The sequence below is a fragment of the Oryzias latipes genome, chromosome 21 (assembly GCF_053564925.1).
Source record: "Oryzias latipes strain Hd-rR chromosome 21, Olatipes_Hd-rR_3.1".
NCBI classification, from domain to species: Eukaryota; Metazoa; Chordata; class Actinopteri; order Beloniformes; family Adrianichthyidae; genus Oryzias; species Oryzias latipes.
The window spans coordinates 32,731,190-32,748,926 of record NC_136257.1 but is presented as its reverse complement, the minus strand read 5'-3'; the positions used below and the strand labels follow the sequence as shown (position 1 = coordinate 32,748,926).

At 38.8% G+C, this 17,737-nt stretch overlaps 1 protein-coding gene across 19 annotated transcripts in view; it reads left to right on the top strand.

Moving 5' to 3' along the window:
* Window positions 1–17,737, top strand: part of stxbp5l (syntaxin binding protein 5L) — a 159,353-nt gene that overhangs the window by 90,506 nt on the left and 51,110 nt on the right. For all 19 annotated transcript variants that reach the window (XM_023950983.2, XM_023950981.2, XM_023950979.2 and 16 more), the window contains exons 6-8: window positions 5,458–5,521; window positions 11,201–11,284; window positions 16,101–16,224. In XM_023950983.2, coding sequence (XP_023806751.1) covers window positions 5,458–5,521; window positions 11,201–11,284; window positions 16,101–16,224 — 272 coding nt within the window. The remainder of the gene's footprint in view (window positions 1–5,457; window positions 5,522–11,200; window positions 11,285–16,100; window positions 16,225–17,737) is intronic.

Here is a 17,737-nt window from a genome sequence, read left to right as displayed (position 1 = left end):
AAAGTCCCACGGGAACTTTGCTCTCTCATTCTCTACCACCGTCGGAGGTGTTTCCCATTTTGACCTTGAGGTTTCCAGTTCATATTTTGCACACATGGTTCTGTATATTATTCCAGACATTTGGTTGGCTCCATGTATGCTTTCCCTGCCAGATCTGGGAGTCTATCGCTCTGGTGCTCCGGGCCTGCAGCCAGGATGGGTGCTTCTGTCCCGTCATGTAGACCAGTCTTTTCCAGGCATAGATAGACAAGGCAGAGCTGCATAAATATCAATGCTTTTATTTTTATTTTTGACCACAGTCAATGCAGAGTATATAAAAACTAAAAACATTAAGACAGCGACTGAAGGCTTAAAAATGTTTTAAAAAAGAAAATATAAAAATAAGACAGTAAAATACTAACACTGGAAAAAAAACTCAGCAGCAGAGTTTTATGCTGTGTCATAAACCTCGCAATAAAAATTTGTTTTAAGTTTTATGGATAACTAGGATTTCTGTTGAAGCTTTCCTCGGGTCCAGTGCACAGATTGAAAACACTGGACACCGTTTTGGAGTGTAGGGAGAGAAAAGCTCAGAGAGGAACAGATTATTTAACGATTTAAAACAAGTCAACGAATCTTCAAAGGAAATCTACAACTCACAGTGAAAGTTCTCCAGGATTGAGGTGATGTGGTCCCACTTAGCGGTCCGACCAGAACATGAGCAGCAAAGTTCTGGACCAGATGGAGACGGGAAAGAGTGAGTTATGCAGCCCAGATGTAATGAAGGCATGGATTATTCTATTATCATACACTATTATACTCTATTTATTATACACTAAATTTCCCTTCGGGGATCAATAAAGTCGTTCTTCTTGAATTCTTGAATTACCGTCTTATTGTCTCAAAATGCCGTTTTGGTAAAAACAGCTTCATCATCGCCAACAGCCTCAAATATGGAATTTACCACAGAGATAATTTGGCAGTCAAGTTTAAATGTTCAGTTTTTTCAAATGACATGTACAGTATATGTTTAATGAAAGAACTTTTTTAATAAACATCTTACACATCAGTGATGATTTCTTTTTGTTTTTCATGAAACAATTAAAAAAAAAATATGATTTATAAAGATGAGGAATAAAACTTTTCAAAAAACAAATTTGGAGGATTATGAATTTCGGTTTTCTACAAACCTAAAGAACAAAAGACAAAATCTATATTAAAATAACACATTAAGTTGACATAATTTTCTTTTTTTTTTTTACTTTTCACATCAATCTAAACATGGCCGTGTATATGTCTTGCCATTTCTGCAGCTGCTTTGCTGCCCGTTTGCTCTTTTGAGCTCCTGTGATGATTATTTACCCTTTCATAAATGGGTTGCCATGACTCCTTTGATCCTGCTGGATGGAGTTAACAAGTCCTTCCAACTCTCCATGTGAGTTAATAACATAAAACATGCAGTGAAATAAAGAAAAAGGTTAGAAATGAGTCAGTTCCCCTGGTAGGAGACTTTGACATTTGGGCCTGATGCAGACTTTGTACTGGTCCTTTATGTGAAACAGAGAGCGTCAGTCAAAGCTCCCCATTTGCTGGTTTATTTATGCTCTTCCATTTACCTACAGCCTGGACCTGTGGGTTGTTGACCAACAGAAGATATCTCAGTACAACAGTACAAGATATTTTGCAGAGAGCAACTTGGAGAAGAACCACTATTCACTCAAACCAAGAGGATCTAGTTGAAGCGCTATTCCAATCATGATGAATGAATAGCAGACAAAAAGACGCTGTTCAAAAAAGATCGTATTTGCGATGTAGAAAATTCGCTGGGCGGCACAAGCTCCATTCTGATGCATCCACTTGTAGATAAATAGATCTGTTTATGCCTTTGTTCTCCTCGTCTGAGCTGGAATCTGGATCTATACTGGATGATCCCCATGTTGTTCGCCATTTTATTGCACCAGTAATGGAGTGTGAGGGGCTGTAAGCTAGCGGAGGAGCACGTTAACAGTGCCCTCTCACAGTGCGCTTTGGGTGACAGGAAGGGGGGAGGGGGTCACTCCGTACCAACGGTCTTTTCCACAACTCAGATGTGAATTTCTCATGAAATCCTGGAGAAACAGTCCCAGAAAATGACTCAGGTTTTTGGATTTGGCCTTAAAACTGCAAAGTCATCCTTAGAAGACCACAGGGAGCGCTTTGAAAATAGATCAAAAGACGATCATAGCGGGACTTAAAGCCATCCTCCTCACTCGCAATAGACTTTAAAAAATTCTTTGCCAGTAATATCCTCCTTTCTGAACTTTAATATCTGTGAGCTTTCTAAATTTCTCTCCTTATTTAATGTTATTTTTTCGTTATTGGTTTTGCCGGGGAAATCCATAATGGCTAATGACTGCTTACAATTTTAAATCTTAACCCGTTTATGCCCATCTATTTAATTATTTTTTTATATTATAAAAACAGTCTTTCCTTTTTTTCAAAATAAAGTTAAATATCTGCAGCCATCCTGAATTAAATTAAATTAAATTGCAGATTAGCGACGTGCAGCGTGAAGGAGTTAACGCTGAAGTCTTCTGAACTTTGAAATAAACCAAGGTAATACAGTCTGTAAATTGACAGCAATATTTCTGAGGTGAAATAAATAATTAGTGGAAAGAAATGAAAGACATCTTGCACTTGGCTTAATAATCTCTCCAAACAAAAGCAGTAGCTCAGCTTTCATCGGCGTATTCATTTTTTTCTAATTTGCTTTTCTGCACATTTGAAAGCGTGGCCTTGTCAGCTGTGTGGGAAACTTTTCACTTATATTCAGGAAGTCAGCAGCAGCCCACCTCTGGCTCTTCAGTCTGTTTGTACAGAGTGAAGCTTTCCTCTGCAGAAGAAAACAGCCTTCTGCTCACAATGGCGAGCATTAGCCTGAGGTCATGGCCAGTGTCACAGAAAACTCAATAAGCACAGCAAAGCAACTATTTCTTCAGCAGTAAAACTTTTTAAAGGAAAAATAACTACAGTGGAAATTTGAGTAATCTTTAAAATCTTGACAAGAGATTCTTATTTCTTAGGCTCTTTTAATAGGATTAGGTACTAGTTTGGTTTAGGTTTAAGGTTCCTCAGAAACCTCAGACAGGACTGTTCTTGGAAGGGATTTCTTCAAATGTAGTACCGGTAGTCTCAAAGTTGGCTGCTGGACACCTATAACCCCCCCTGTCATGGTTCCCGGAACGTGGCGGACCCAGGTGCTGAAACCCAGAAACAAGGCCGGCGAGTAACAGGTAAGAAGAGTTTAATTGGATCCCTCTCCGAGAAGTTTCTGCTTAAGATGGCGATGGTTCAGAGATGGCAGGTGTCACTCGTGATGAGATTTTCCTGTAGCAGGAGAACAACGTTAGGGCAGGAACGAGAGCAGAATAACAGCAGAGCAAACCTAGACGTGAGACCAGGGTAGTCACCATAGAGGACAACGATCTGGCATTGAATGATGGGGTTGAGTCTCCTTTTAAACAGCAGGGCAGATGAGGTTGAGTGCCAACAGCTGGAGGTGGTTCGGAGTGGAACTGAGATGGAGGGGGAGGAGACTGACCAGACCATGACCCCACCCTTACATTGACGTGTTCTCCCTACCATGACAAAGGTGGATAAAGGTGAAAGGTTTCATGTAATCCATGGACACCAGTGAAGATCACAAATCATTGAAGAAAAAAGGTTCAGAGCACTGTCTAGTGGGTCTAGATGACCCAACTCCCAATGTTAAAGTCAAAGATCAAAGCCTCCCACTTTCTGTTACCCAACAGCTTTTATAGACTGAAGGCGGCCGTGGTGCAGCGGTAGGGCGGTCGACCCATGATCGTATTATTACAGGTTCGATTCCCGCCATGCACACCCATGTCCTTGGGCAAGACACTGAACCCCACCTTGCCTCTGGTGGTAGCCGGGCACCTGTGTTTGGCAGCAGAGCCAACACCAGTGTGTGAATGTGTGTGTGATTGTAAAGCGCTTCTCCTTGTAGGTAGAAAAGCACTATATAAGTATAGGCCATTTACCATGTGACTCTCGACACATTGTTCCTTTCCTATAACAACAAAACATGTTTTTCGTGTCGAATCTTATTGGGGGGACTGGCTTCTTACTTATCTTTATCTGGAATGAGTGGTCGAAAACGCTCCGGTTCCCCCATAGGCCATGTCCTCAGATGTTCTTGCAGGGTAACCATCTAATCTCAACATAATCACATGTCATTTGCTCCATTTTAAAAGATTCCCACACTGGCAGCTTCAGGGAACTTTGATGAAGATCTCTGCTAAATTGCTAGTTGAACTGTTTGAAATTATTGGCTGGATGAGCATTTTTCTTGATAATTTTACATTTGATAAATGGAAGAAGTGGTCTGAGGTTTTTAAGAAAATCAACAGATTGTTTCTCAGCTGTAAAAAAAACCTTAAATATTAATGTTAAGGGTTGGTATTTATTTTTAACAGATGGTTATGATTTAGATTATTTCTGTTTTTAGCTAGCTTTTATCCTTTGCGGTGACAACATGGGTCTTACATTCTCTGTGACGGGCATGGTCAATATTTCTTTTTTGTTTTTTTATTTAGTGGTAAAACCCTTTCTTTGTTGATATGTTATCATCTGTCGTCTCCAAACAAACTGGGCCCGTTAGTCTTAATGTCATTGAAAGCCAAAAATATTTCACTTTAAAGTATTGTCACGATCCTTTGACCCATCTCTGACTGCCTTTGTAGCGTGGGGCCTTTTGGAGTGTTTTTTGTGAATTTTCTTTTATAATTTATCTGTTTTGCGGTGATGCATGATATCCACCTCTTTACTTCAACCTCAATAAATATTTTTTTCAATATACTACACAATAATTCAAACCTTAAACTTCTTTATATTTCTTGTTTTTTTGATGCAAAACAACTTGCCTCAGACAGATCAATATGGTTGAATTGCAGGAATATAAATCAATTCATCTTTTAAGTTGATTAATCGTTACACCCTTTATTTGAATCAATGGAAATTCTAGAAAATATTCCTAAAATGGAGAACCATTTGGTAGAAAAAGCTTTACATGTGAGTCTGTGGTTGGGGTCTTTTATTTGCCTGTTTATGTTCTTGTCCTGGTTTCTGGTGTCTATTCTGTGTAAAAATGAATTTTAAATAACACACATAAAAACACATTTTGCTTGTTTTCATAAAAGTGTTGATGTCAGTGGGGATATAATGGTAAATTGCACTTTTAACAATAACACCTTGAAAAATGTGGCATCCTGCCTGTAACATTTGGAAGATCTTGGTCCCTGCTGGCTTCAGGACATGAGGGCTCATTTTTTTCCTCCACAAAGTGCCAGTAAATGTCACTCTACTTTTAAGAATGTTGGTACACAGAGTATAGAACACTGTCATTTCATTTATATTTGTAATGTCTCATAGCACTGCAGTTGACGTTGTCCTCCCTCTTCTCTTTCTTTCCCATCTCAGATCAACTAAAACACACCCAGGACCCGTGGTTCACCTGAGCGACAGCCCAAAGGATGAAGGCAAGGTGAGCAATTAGATCAAAGAGGAGCCCGCCATCACCTGTTCGGGTTTCCTTCAAATCACTTTATCACTGACAAAATCTCTTGTTGCCTCTCTATCTTTCATTCTGCCTCTTCTCTTTAATGGCGTGAAAGGGCGGACAGCTCCAAATAGTTGAGTTTTATTGGGTCAGACTGAGACGAGTTGTGCGGAGAAGTGGCAGGTTTGTGCGAGACAGAGGCTGGTTGCATATTGATTTGCGGATGGATTTGTGCTTCTGATGACTGCAGGCTTGGCAACCTCTCTCTGTACTAAAAAGAGTGTCAAGTTTATGGCTGCTTTCACAAACCGTAGTGGCTGCGCAATTAGGAGAAAACAGGCTGCTGGATGTGTCTTTGCTTGATGCACCAGATGGGTTGTTACTCAGAACCATCTGGAGAGACTTCAACAAAAATGTCTTAGAAAACAAGAGGTACTTCCCTCCAAACACTCGGCAGATGTTTCGATGAGGAGCAAAACAAAACCTTAGAGGAATACACTGCCTCTTCCCTTTTTTATATCAAAAAACAGTTTTTGTTATTTTTACTAAAAGATGCAGGATGGGAACCTAAAATAATCAGGTAACATTAAAAGGAGGAGAAGAGAAAGACAGAATTTCCTCTCTGTTGTGCCTATATGTCGAAAACATGGATGCAGGAGAAAAACATTCTTTTCTAGTGTGAATCTTTAGATCGATACTAAAGCTGCAAAATTTCTCTACTCTGATCAAAGATCAAATTAAAATTAAACTGTGTACGTGGGCCCTGAAAAACGTTAACCAGTTAGAACAGACGTTTAAATTTTGTCACACATTTGATTAAAAAAAAAAAAACAACTTTTGAGATGTGCAGAACAAGACCGGAAACAGCCGTAGAAGAAAAAGTAGCGGAGTTCTACATGGGGAATCCTTGAAAGCCTTTGCTTCTTTCTGTGGTGCAGAAGCTCGGTGGTTCAATACCCGGCGCTGGCATTTTCACAAAAGTATCTTTTTGTTGATGTTGTTTTCACTTTCTTTATGGTCAACTTTGATCATTTCTTTGTTTGATTTTATTTCCCTTTAAGTTTCATTTTCATTCTGCAATATAGCATTCAACCCTGCATTTTCTTCTGGAAATGCAGCTCCCTTTAGTTAATAATTATTTTTTGAGAGTATATAATTCACATAACATGTGCAGCTAGTTCGGAACTCTTTTCTGTCTTGGAGGAAGAGTTAACCTTGGACACACTTAAAGTACGTACGGGCAATGCAGAAATGTACGTCTTGGCCACACATAAATAAGTGCGATAAACACCAGCCTTTATTTACTATTTATTTGATCTTGCACCCCGTCTCGAAGCCCCTCTCTTTTGGACGGAGACACAGGTCTCCCGCGAGACACGGGTTAACGCAGCCAGGCAGCTCGCAGCCGGAGCGCACACCTTCTGGCTGCTTCACTCTAAGACATAGTAGACAATACTTATGAGTCCAGAGCAGCCGGCCGGTCCTGTTCATGATCCAAAGCTTTCTCCAGAGCCCCCATTGTCTACTTATGACGTAAAAAGCAGGGCAGAAATGAATCAATCAAATAAATTGTTTACATGCACCACAATCAGCACAACCCACCTATCTCAACAGCTGGGCTTACAGGGTCAAAAGTATTCGGATTAAATGCCTGATCAGAATAAAAATGCGTCATGTAAAACACTGTTCAGAATACTCTGTCCCGATCAGACTCGCAGTTCTAGACTTTCCAAAATGTCCTTCCTATCGAGATCTGCAGATTGTTGATCCGATCGTGTAGCCGCAGCTACTGGGAAGGAAATTTTGATCTGAAGGAGTCTGATCAGGTCAGAGTATTCAAAATGGCATTTTAACATGATGCATTTTTATTCTGATCAGGCTTTTATTCTGATTGCTTGTGACCATGTAAACACAGCTAGTGTAATGATTTGAAGAGTGTAAGCCGGACTAGCAATGAACAACCAACCAACCAGTGAAATAACCAGCACCACTAGTGCAGGTGTTACACGAGCCTTACTGAGAATAAAAGCGAGATAAACTTTAAACTAAATTGGGAGGCCATTACATTAGGCTGTTTCTGTGTCATTAGTAGTTTGTGTCCAATGCATAGATAGCTTTAAAAAATCTTTTTTTTTCCTAACATGACTTTTCTGCACTTTAGTATTCAGGTAAACGCTCTAATTTCTTAAGAGGTTCCGTCTTTAGTAGAAGTTGAATAGTAGTTTTGTAGTGGATGGTTCTTGGAGGTCAAATGACATCGGAGCAGCAGACGTAGTTTAGTAGTCTGATAAGATTTTATAAAACCTCATGAAAGAAAGTTTCAAAGTATTTCTGGATTTTAGCAAATAAACATTTGGACTCTTGTCTAAAAATCATTTTGCTGCACCGATGTTACAGATATAAGGCATGTTTTAGTGCTTAATATGAGCAGCAGAGGTGAACATTCTGCAACTGAAGCTGTCAATAATAAGATCTGCAGCACAATTTGGTAAATGTAGGATCTACACTCTTGACAGTTTTCTACAAAGCCAACAATTACTCTTATTGTGAAAAACACAATAGAAATTAAAATATAGTTTCTGCAAAATTTGGTTGCTTTCCTGACTTGGAGGGACCTTTTTTTTTTTTTAGGTGCTGACTTCCGTTCCAGCTTTACAAAGACAGGATTTTTAAGGCTCACCAGGTCAAACCTAATGCACCTCCTGGCTTTCCAAAGAAATTTTCTGCATAATTCTAGGACTCTTGTAAAGTCTACCTGTCACCGGAAACAAGTTTGACTTTCCGCTGGCTATCCAAACCAACCTCCTGTTCTGTTTCAATTCAATCTTTAATTTATTAAGCTTTATTACCCCCCTATATGGGCAATTCGAAGGGCACAGCATGGTGTGTAGCCAACAAGAAGACAAAAAATTGTCAAACAAGAAATAAACAACTGCAAACGACATAGAAATAAAATATTTACATGTGCAATAGCCACATTTTATATTCAGTACGGTGCAGGAAGGCGTGGACAACCCATGATGTTTTTCCAGTGTGGTGAGTTGAGGCAGTTTTGCAAAAGAAGGAGCTCCTCCTCCTTTGTGTCCTGCAGAGAGGACAGCGGAGGCGTTGTCTAGTGGGAAGCCACTGAAAAATGAATGGAGTGGGTGTGGGAAGATGCTTAATCCGCCCGGATCAAGGCGGAGCAAACAAGCCCCAGAGTGTGCATGTGCCATGGGTAAATCAACAAGGCTCGGTAAACTATCAAAGAGATCATCTTCTTATTTTTTTATTAAATTGTTTAAGCAGTAAACAAAACACAGCTTCTGCTTACAAACTGTAACTGCACTACTAACAAAATGGAAAATGATTTTTCCATGGTGGATGGAAAACGTGGTTCTCACATCCCACTGCATGTGATAATATAATATGTGACATGCCAAGGCGAACTCTATGCACCTTCCGGTTCAAGATAAAGCTTCCATTCTCCAAATTAATCATTAAAATATATCATCAACCAGAAAATATATGAAGTAAAAAAATGTAAAATGGATTATAGCAGTTTTTGGTTGTCAAAATTGAATGTTTGAAAATTATTGTTGGATTTGTTTCCAGACATTTCCCACATGCTAACGCTAACCAGAACCAGGTGCAAGATAGAAATTTGGAGAGAGGCAAGTGTTAAAGAAGACAGAAAACCAAACAGAGGGCTCTGGAGAGGCAGGACCTCCTGGATCCTCCTGGAAAACAAATTTCAGGGAAATCTGTGAAAACTGGAAACAAAACCCAAAGGAAATACACTAGAAAATGTCATAGAAACCATTTGAAAATGCAAATGACAAGCAAACTATGAAAACAGCATAACAGTTTGCTAAGATAAAATACAAAATTAAGTTTTATTAATTTGTCCAAATTTCAGAAGCAATGTGTTAGAAAAAGAAATACAAAAACTTAAACTGTTTCTGAAAAGACTGTTAACAACTAAAGACGGTCTTTGATTAAAACGGTGCTTTTGGTGTTTTGAACATGTTCATGTGAATCAGGGGCAGACGAAAAACATCCAGTTTAAAAAGGAGCGTATCTGTGACGCCAGAAATTCATTGGGAAGGTCCGTTTTCCTCGTGTGAGGTGCCATCTGGCTGGATGGTTCCAATATTGCTCACTGTTTTTGTTGCACCAGTAATGTTAGCTTCTTGGTGTGAGGGGCTGTAAGCTAGAGGGAGAAGGAGTGAACAGACAGCTGGGAGGTGATGGACGTGACGGAGGGGGCAGGTTGCTCCGCACCATTGGTCCCGCCCACAAATAAGAGGCGAATTTCTATAGAACTACTGCCGCTCTACAGAAACTATGTCATAGAAATTTACAGCTTTTTAAAAATATTTTAGCTTAAAATGGCATAGTCATAATCAAAAAACCACTGGGAGCGCTTAGAAAACAGATAAAAATACGATAAGAGTGAATCGTTACAGGTTAATTGCGTTACAGTCGTCAGCATACGGAAGGGATTTATTATTGTTTTGCTTGGCGGCATATCGTTACCTTAATTATTGTTAATATTAATCTCTATGTCTGAACATTGAAAAACCACATCTACTTATTATCCATTCGGGTGCAGAAAGGCTAAAGGCCCGTACAGACCGGGACGAATTTCGCGCGCGATGTTCGCCGACATTTAACGCCTCGTGACTAAACAAAGGGCACCAATGAGAGTGTGCACACCGACGCGAAAAAACGCCACGCGTCAAAGCGTCACTTTTTAAAAAACGCCTCGGGTTCGTTTTTTTGGTTTGACGCACCGCGTCAAAAACTATACGACCAATGAGAATGGCGCTTTTGCACACGTGTCTGGAGCTTCTGAAGTTACAGTAAAACACAACTTGGGGGCGCTCAAACACAAAACTGCCTTTCTTAGCACACATACCAGCGAAGAAGATAGACGCCAAGTAGCGTCTACACTGCTGCGAAGAAATAATGACGGACACTCTAAAATATCCCCGAACCAAGCACCAGTTGGAGCTACTGGTGCTTGAAATATTCATGTTTTCTTTGTATGATTCTGACAAGCGCGTAAATACTTGCTCTCTTCTTATGAGTGAAAAGTGACTTTAAGAAGCGTAAAGTTGCGCAGCGCCACCTTGTGTACAGGAGTATTTCTGTTTACATTAAGCGCCATCTAATGTCAGGGAATGAAATTGCATGTTCGCTCGGCTCACCGTCAGCGAAAATCGCCTGTGTGTGAACACAAAAAACGTGGCGAAAAACGCAGGCGAATAACGGCTGGCGAATATTCGTCCCGGTGTGTACGGGCCTTTACAGATATTTTTTGTGTTTTGTGGCTCAGTCTTAGTGAAGGTTTAGCTGACAGATCTCACAGGTCTTTGGAAACATGCCTCCACAATACTCAGCAGTATTTTGGACTTAAGTACAGGATGTTCTTGTGACATGGCTTCTGTACAAGAATCCAATTTTTGCCATGTCTAAACAAAAAAAGTCGAGATCATTATACTACAACCATGCTTGGCAGCTGTTATGAAGTGTTTTGGTAATATATTTCTCTTAGTTGGGCGTTCATAAAGATATATATTTTTTAAAACAAAGTAATTATGTAGGCTTAAATTATTGTGTTGTTGCTCATGTTTCTGACATGCATTTCCTTTTTCTTTTTTTTTTTTTTTTTTTCCATAGCTGTTAATAGGCTTTGAAAGTGGGACTGTGGTCCAGTGGGACCTCCGGGCCAAGAAGGCAGACTTCCGAATCTACTACGATGAGGTAAAAGTTTCTTTTACTTCACAGACTACAAGCTCTTTTTGAATATTTGAATCTGTATCTTTTCTAATTTAGCTTCTATCAGTTCTCCTAAATGTGTGCAGCTGTTTTTACCGGCAGGAAAAACACTTTAAATGTAAACTGGAGGAAGACCTTTCTGATGCAGAACTTTTATCTGCTAAGTGTTGCGTCCGAAACACTTTTCATATAATTGGCTTTTTTGTGATGACAACAAACTAAAACTAAAAATGTTCCATAAAAACAAAATGATAGAGTGAGTTTTCCAAACCAGATCAATTCATTTAAAGACAGAACAAAGCGATTTTCCATTTTCTTGAACAACGGCTTTTAATTTTTAAAGTCTGGTGCTAATTTCCTCTCATCAAAAGGTCAAAGAGCTGGCTTTTTATGGCTCCCAAGTCAAATATTTTATTCTGTTTTAAATTTTCATATGTTTGCTTAATGAGGCTTCCAACCCAACATTTTTCCCCCGCTAATACACTTTAAAAAAAAAAAGCCCTCCCACACAGAAAAATAAAGATTCATTAAAACAAATCTGTCATTTACTCGTTCCATGACAGCTGATGCTTCAAATCTCAGAAAATGATTTTTCATTGCGCAGCACTCTTTGGATAAAATCGTATTAGAGGCGATGCAGCGTGAGGTTGCACCGTCCACATGAGCATGCACAGAGACCCGGACCGTTAATTCCTCACTAAAATGCTGAAACGACACCTCTCTAACAGAGAAAGACCCAGATGTGGTCTGGAATTAACTGATGTGGATTCTGTCCATCATCATTGAGTTTATTTCCCACCTTAAGTGTCTGTTGTACTTGTTTCCCTTTAAGGAGTTAATGACTGTCAGCAAATCTCTCCCAGCTCTGCTTATTGAACTGTCCCACCAGGATTCCCCTATAGCTCGCAGCGTCGCGTTTGTCACTGACGATTGTTTCATAGTCTGAGTTACAACATAATAAGGAGTTTATGTGAGCATGACACTGGCAGATGTTGGAAGGACTAGAACATGACTTGTGTAAGTCGTGGTCCAGCTGTTGAAGCAGATTTGGTTCGACCTGCTGCACAGGAATGCATACTGAAGCCCTTCACAGCCTTTTGTCCAGTCTGACTGGATGATTTTCAAACCTAAAAGAGAAATTTGACTTAAGTTTTTACAAAAACTGGAAAATTCAGAGATCCTCACGTTAATTCCAAAGACCTCAGACAGCTAGAACAGGTTTATCGCTTTATGCAGGTCTGCTTTGGTCAAAGAAGCTGAGAGTGCAGGTCAACGACAAACAAGAAATTAATTATCTGAACAACAAAAGAATCAAAATTAAGGTAATTGTGTTGTAAAGCTTTATCTAAGCAAAAATGTTTTATTTTAAGAAAATTTGACACAGCAGAAGTCATAAATTAGGTTTAATTGTGCTCAGTTTATTCTCTTGAAGAGGAGAAAAATCCGAACAAACTTGTTGTCTTGTTGTGCTGCTGACTATTCATTTATTTTCTTTAAGGTGCAAAAAACTCAGAGGATCCTAAACACTTATATTAATATAACTACAACTAATAATACTACAAAATGTATTTTTTTTCAACATTTAAACATGAGAATAAGCCCCTTGAGATGTAACATTTTCAAGGGCTTCTTCTATAGAACACATTTAAGTGAGAAGCAACAAAAAACAGGCAAAAAACAGGCAGTAAAATTCGGCTCTCCGTGTTCAACATCTGCTAAATGATGTTGCACAAAATAAATGTGACTTAAAGTGTAAAGTTGAAACAAATTAATTAAATTAAATATTAAAAACAGAAGCCATCATCTGAGGGAGAATAATTGATGGAAAAAATAACAATGATAATTTTAATAGCAAAACTGAAAAGCAAGTAACACACAACAGAAGTAACATTATAAACCCCAAACAATTAAAAAAAATCAAAAACAATGGGATATGTTTTTAAAAGGAAAGCAAGACCTGTATTTGTAAAGAGAGAGGAAGATTATTCCAGTCACTGGGTGACTTAACGCAAAAATCTTTGTTTCCCTGTCTGCTTTCTTTTTCTAAAAAAAACAACATTACTGAATTTACAGACAGGAGGTGAATCTTGTAGCTGAATAATTAAAGGCTTGTAGTATCCTGTAATCCTTCTGTGTATTTTCTCTGAACATGAATTAAAAGTGCATTAAAATAATGGACACATTAAGGGTTATTAGAACAAAGCCTCAACAGAAGTCTCTGCTGACCTTTTCACCCAATGTTGAAAAATATGCAAAGAACAAAAAATCTTTTCTGTTTCATGAACTAAAAACAATCTGCTTGGAATATTTAGGAGAAAGTCCTTTGCAGCCTCACTTTGTGCACATTAAAGATGTTAATTCTGAACAATGTAAGGTCAAATATCCTCCGAATTAGTCCTTTTGATTTTGTACTGGACAGTACACATCACTGTCACGACTTTCCCTGAAGTGCTGACCTGTGTTGACCTCATTGAATTTTAAATTTAAAGCTAAAAGCTAAAAAAAAAAAGGCTTCTACCTTGGACTTATGCATAGAGGTTTGTAGAGAACAGCACTACTGTGAAGAATGTTTATGAGCATAAAAAGTACTTTGTTCCAGCTCCAGTGAGCATAAATACTACATATTTGCTTAAAGTGACCCTCATGTCCAGCAGTGCAGTTACTCACACTTCAAACCGTAGTCACTCATAAAAACTGAGGCTTAACAGTTTCTGCTAAAATTAACTCTGACTTTTTGGCATAAAATATAGAATTTATGTCCCAATCTTAAAAAACAAACAAACTAACCCTATAGTTGTTTATTTTTTTTTCCACTTGTATTTTTTTTCTTACTATCTGAGAATTGAAAGCCATATAGTTCTGTCAAAAACAAGATTTAACGCTGTTGGGCCGCAGTGGCCCAGGCTGTTGAGCAGGTCGTCCAATGATCGAAATGTCGGGGGTTTGATCCCTGCTCCCCCCAGTCAGCTGTCACTGTGTCCTTGGGCTAGACACTTCACCCTCCCTGCCTCCAGAGTGGCTCCACTGTGAATGTGAATGTCCCGGTGATGGTCAGAACGACCGTGGGCGTGAACGGTCAGCCACGCCTTTACCAAGAAAACATGAGGAGTGAATGAAAAATGGACACATTTATAGGCGCCTGGAAAAGCGCAGATAAATCTAATCCATCATTATTAATAATACTGTTCTAAAAACCTTCCGTATTTCAATTAAACACTTTTTAGTACTTAGAAGATGGTTTCAGACAAAACCTGAGAGATTAACAGGCCCAAAACTCCTAATCTCAAGGGTGTGATGATATTTTTACCTGAGCCACTGGAATGTATGGATGGACGGATGGTTTTGTTGATGGGAGGGTTGATAAATGGCTTTGCAATTGGTAAAATTGTAATTTTAGGATCATTTCCCCCTTTCACATTATTGTTTTGCTAAAATGCTGATAGAAAATAAAGCAGATTGTACATGTAGCTGCTGCTCTTTTCTGCCCCTACTGGGGCATCGGCCATCAACCACCTCTTTATCGTCTTCTGTCCTGGTCTATCCTTTTCAGCTTTTTCCAGGTGTGGCAGGTCTACTTGACGTCAGCCCCCAGGCCCGTCCTCCCCAGCTCACAGGAAAAGGGCCCCACAGCAGGGGCCCAATCACCATTAATGCTCATCTTCTCAGCTTCTGAAAAAAAAAACATACGTCCTGTTTTGCAAATGTAACAAAGTCTTTTATTCTGAAATTCCACCATTTAGAAACTTCTGGGTCCTTGAGCTTAGAGTTACCCTGCAGACCAGCTAAAAGTTTTAATTGTGGTTTTGAGATTGAATAAAAGAGGTTAGTATAAGTATATTTGAGATTAATATTTAAGAGTCACTGCGCCAAAAAATAAAAGAAATAAATAATATTTTTTGTGTCTTTTATGGTCTAAACTTAAGGCTGACGATGACACATTACATGTGCTTTATTTCTTTATTATTTCATTGACAAGTAAACTTAAAAGCACGAAATGTAAAGATTTGTTTATTCTTTGGAAAGATGGCCAACTGATAATAATCACACTCTCATACTTTCTTTTAGAAATAAAAACTGAGTTGAAAAAAAAATGTGTAAGTGCTCGAAATAAAATATCCATGTACTTATTTCACAAATTTGTGTAAAAAAATAAATAAATACAAAGTGAAAAATTCATGAAAACACAAAGAAAATGTCAAACTGTTGTTGAATTTAGATTTTTTAATATTATATTATAATGTTGCATAAATTAAACGTGTAGGTAATGAAAATGTCGTTTTTGGTTTAGTTTAGTTTTTTCTGGTTCCTGTGTGTTTGTACTTCAAGATAAAATCCTGCTGCTATTTTACATTTTTGATGGTGGCAAAGTTTTTCCATCGTATTAGCATACAGATGTCTCTGCTGCGGCACTGATCAGAGGAGGCGGAGCTAAAGCTGACAGTAGGAAAAGTTTTTGAAGCAGTTAAAAAGCAAAATCAGTTTCAAACACGATCAAGGCGGAGTAGAAATGTTAAATAAAATGTTAAAGTTCTGGGGTTTGATCACATTTATTTTGTATTACTTTTAATTTTTTACAACCAAACAAAAAGTTTGCAGAATTTGTGCAAATCGGAGCATGTGTTGCAGATTTAGTCTTACTTGTTTTTTATGATGAAGTCCATTTTAACCCTAAATGTATGGTTTTGAATAAAACGTGAGAATTAAAACATTTAGATTTGCCAATGTGTTTTCCAAACGGTACTGACTTCACTAAACTGAAGGCCGTTCCGCCCCTCTTGTTTTGTTTGTCTCCTCACCTCAGGCCATCCATTCAGTCAGCTGGCACCATGAGGGGAAGACGTTCATGTGCAGTCACTCAGACGGCAGCTTGACGCTGTGGAACCTCAGAAACACCACCAAACCTTTCCAGGTCACCTTCCCTCACGGTGAGACACGCGCCATGGCGACACTTGAACTGAAACTGTGAAAATTGGGGCTTCACTGTCAAACTCACACAGCCGTCAGGCGGGATTTGGACCGTCTGTGTGATGCTTGGTTGAAATGTAATTGAACTTACCTGTTATGACGGCCCGAGGGAGAAAAAGGTGATAGTACAGTTACACCTCATCAGATATCGGAACAAACAAACAAATAAGTAAATAGATTCATAAATAGTTGTGCAACTTTGTGCAAATTTGTGATGACCTAAATTAAGGAGCCCAAGTAGTTTGATGCATATTTGCATCAATAGGCATCAATGGCTTCAAAGGAACATGACAGATATGTGCTGTCCTATGAATATTTTTTTAATATTTCTATTTGTTTGTCATTGGAAAATAAGCATTTTAGTTTTTTCGCAGTTGCACCTGAAATCCTGACTTATACTTTCTTACAGCTCCTTGCTTGACTTATTATCCACTTCGGCCACCAGTTGTCTCTTTCGCAGCTTTTAGAAACATTTCTTAAATGGGCTCCCATTGTGGAAGTAAAGCAGCAGCATTTTTTTAATTGCCTTTATTGAATCGGGATGCAGTCATGTTCTCCTGCATTTGAATGAAAGCAGCTTAATGAGAAGCAAAGCTCACAGTTCTTAAGGGGCCAATCTCAGACAGCAGTATAATGCACGCACGCATGCATTTCTATAAGTGTTGAAAGCTGTTTTATTCCTCAGGGAAATGAGGCAACCTTTTTTTTCTTATATTGTGAAACCTTCAGCGGAGAGCCTGGATTTTTTTGACCGTGATGTGTTTCTGTTGGATATTGCAGCTGCAGAACTCCGAGTCTGACCTGTAAAAACAGCCCCTTGTTGTACCTTGAAACTGACATTTCCATGATTGTAATGAATGAACAGCAGAGGGGCTGTTTCTGTCCGTGGTTCTGAAACTGTTAGGCTTGGGTAACCTAAATCCCCACAGCTGTAAGAATTTCTGTTTGTGCATCAACAAAAGCATTTCCGTTTGACATGCAGAAGAAGAAAAAAATCTCTTTGATGCATCGGCTCATTTTGTAAAAAGAGACGGAAACACGGACGGACAACAAACATATCCGGCAAGCGTTGTTGTGTTGAAACTGTGTAATGATTTATGATGGGGGGGCGCTCAGCTCACATTAAGATTAAAGCCGTGGAGGAAAATATTCTGATGGTGAAGTGCTGCATTAGGGCTGAAAAATAGCAAGTCAAAATAAAAAGATGGAGGCGGGAAAAAGAGCAAAGTAAAAATGGAGAAACTCTGTAAGAAAATACATGGTTGTAACCAGGAGTTTCAACATAAGTTAGCTTTTCTACTTCCTGAATTAGCAGCAGGTTGAGAGTTTTTATCAGAACTCCTTCAAATCTTCAGAAACTAGTGAAAGGAGTATCGATACCAAGGTATCATGATACCCGTACAACACCAATTTTGGTATCAAATACTCTATTGAAGTATTAACTACTAATTATTAAAAGAGAAAATAAAAGTG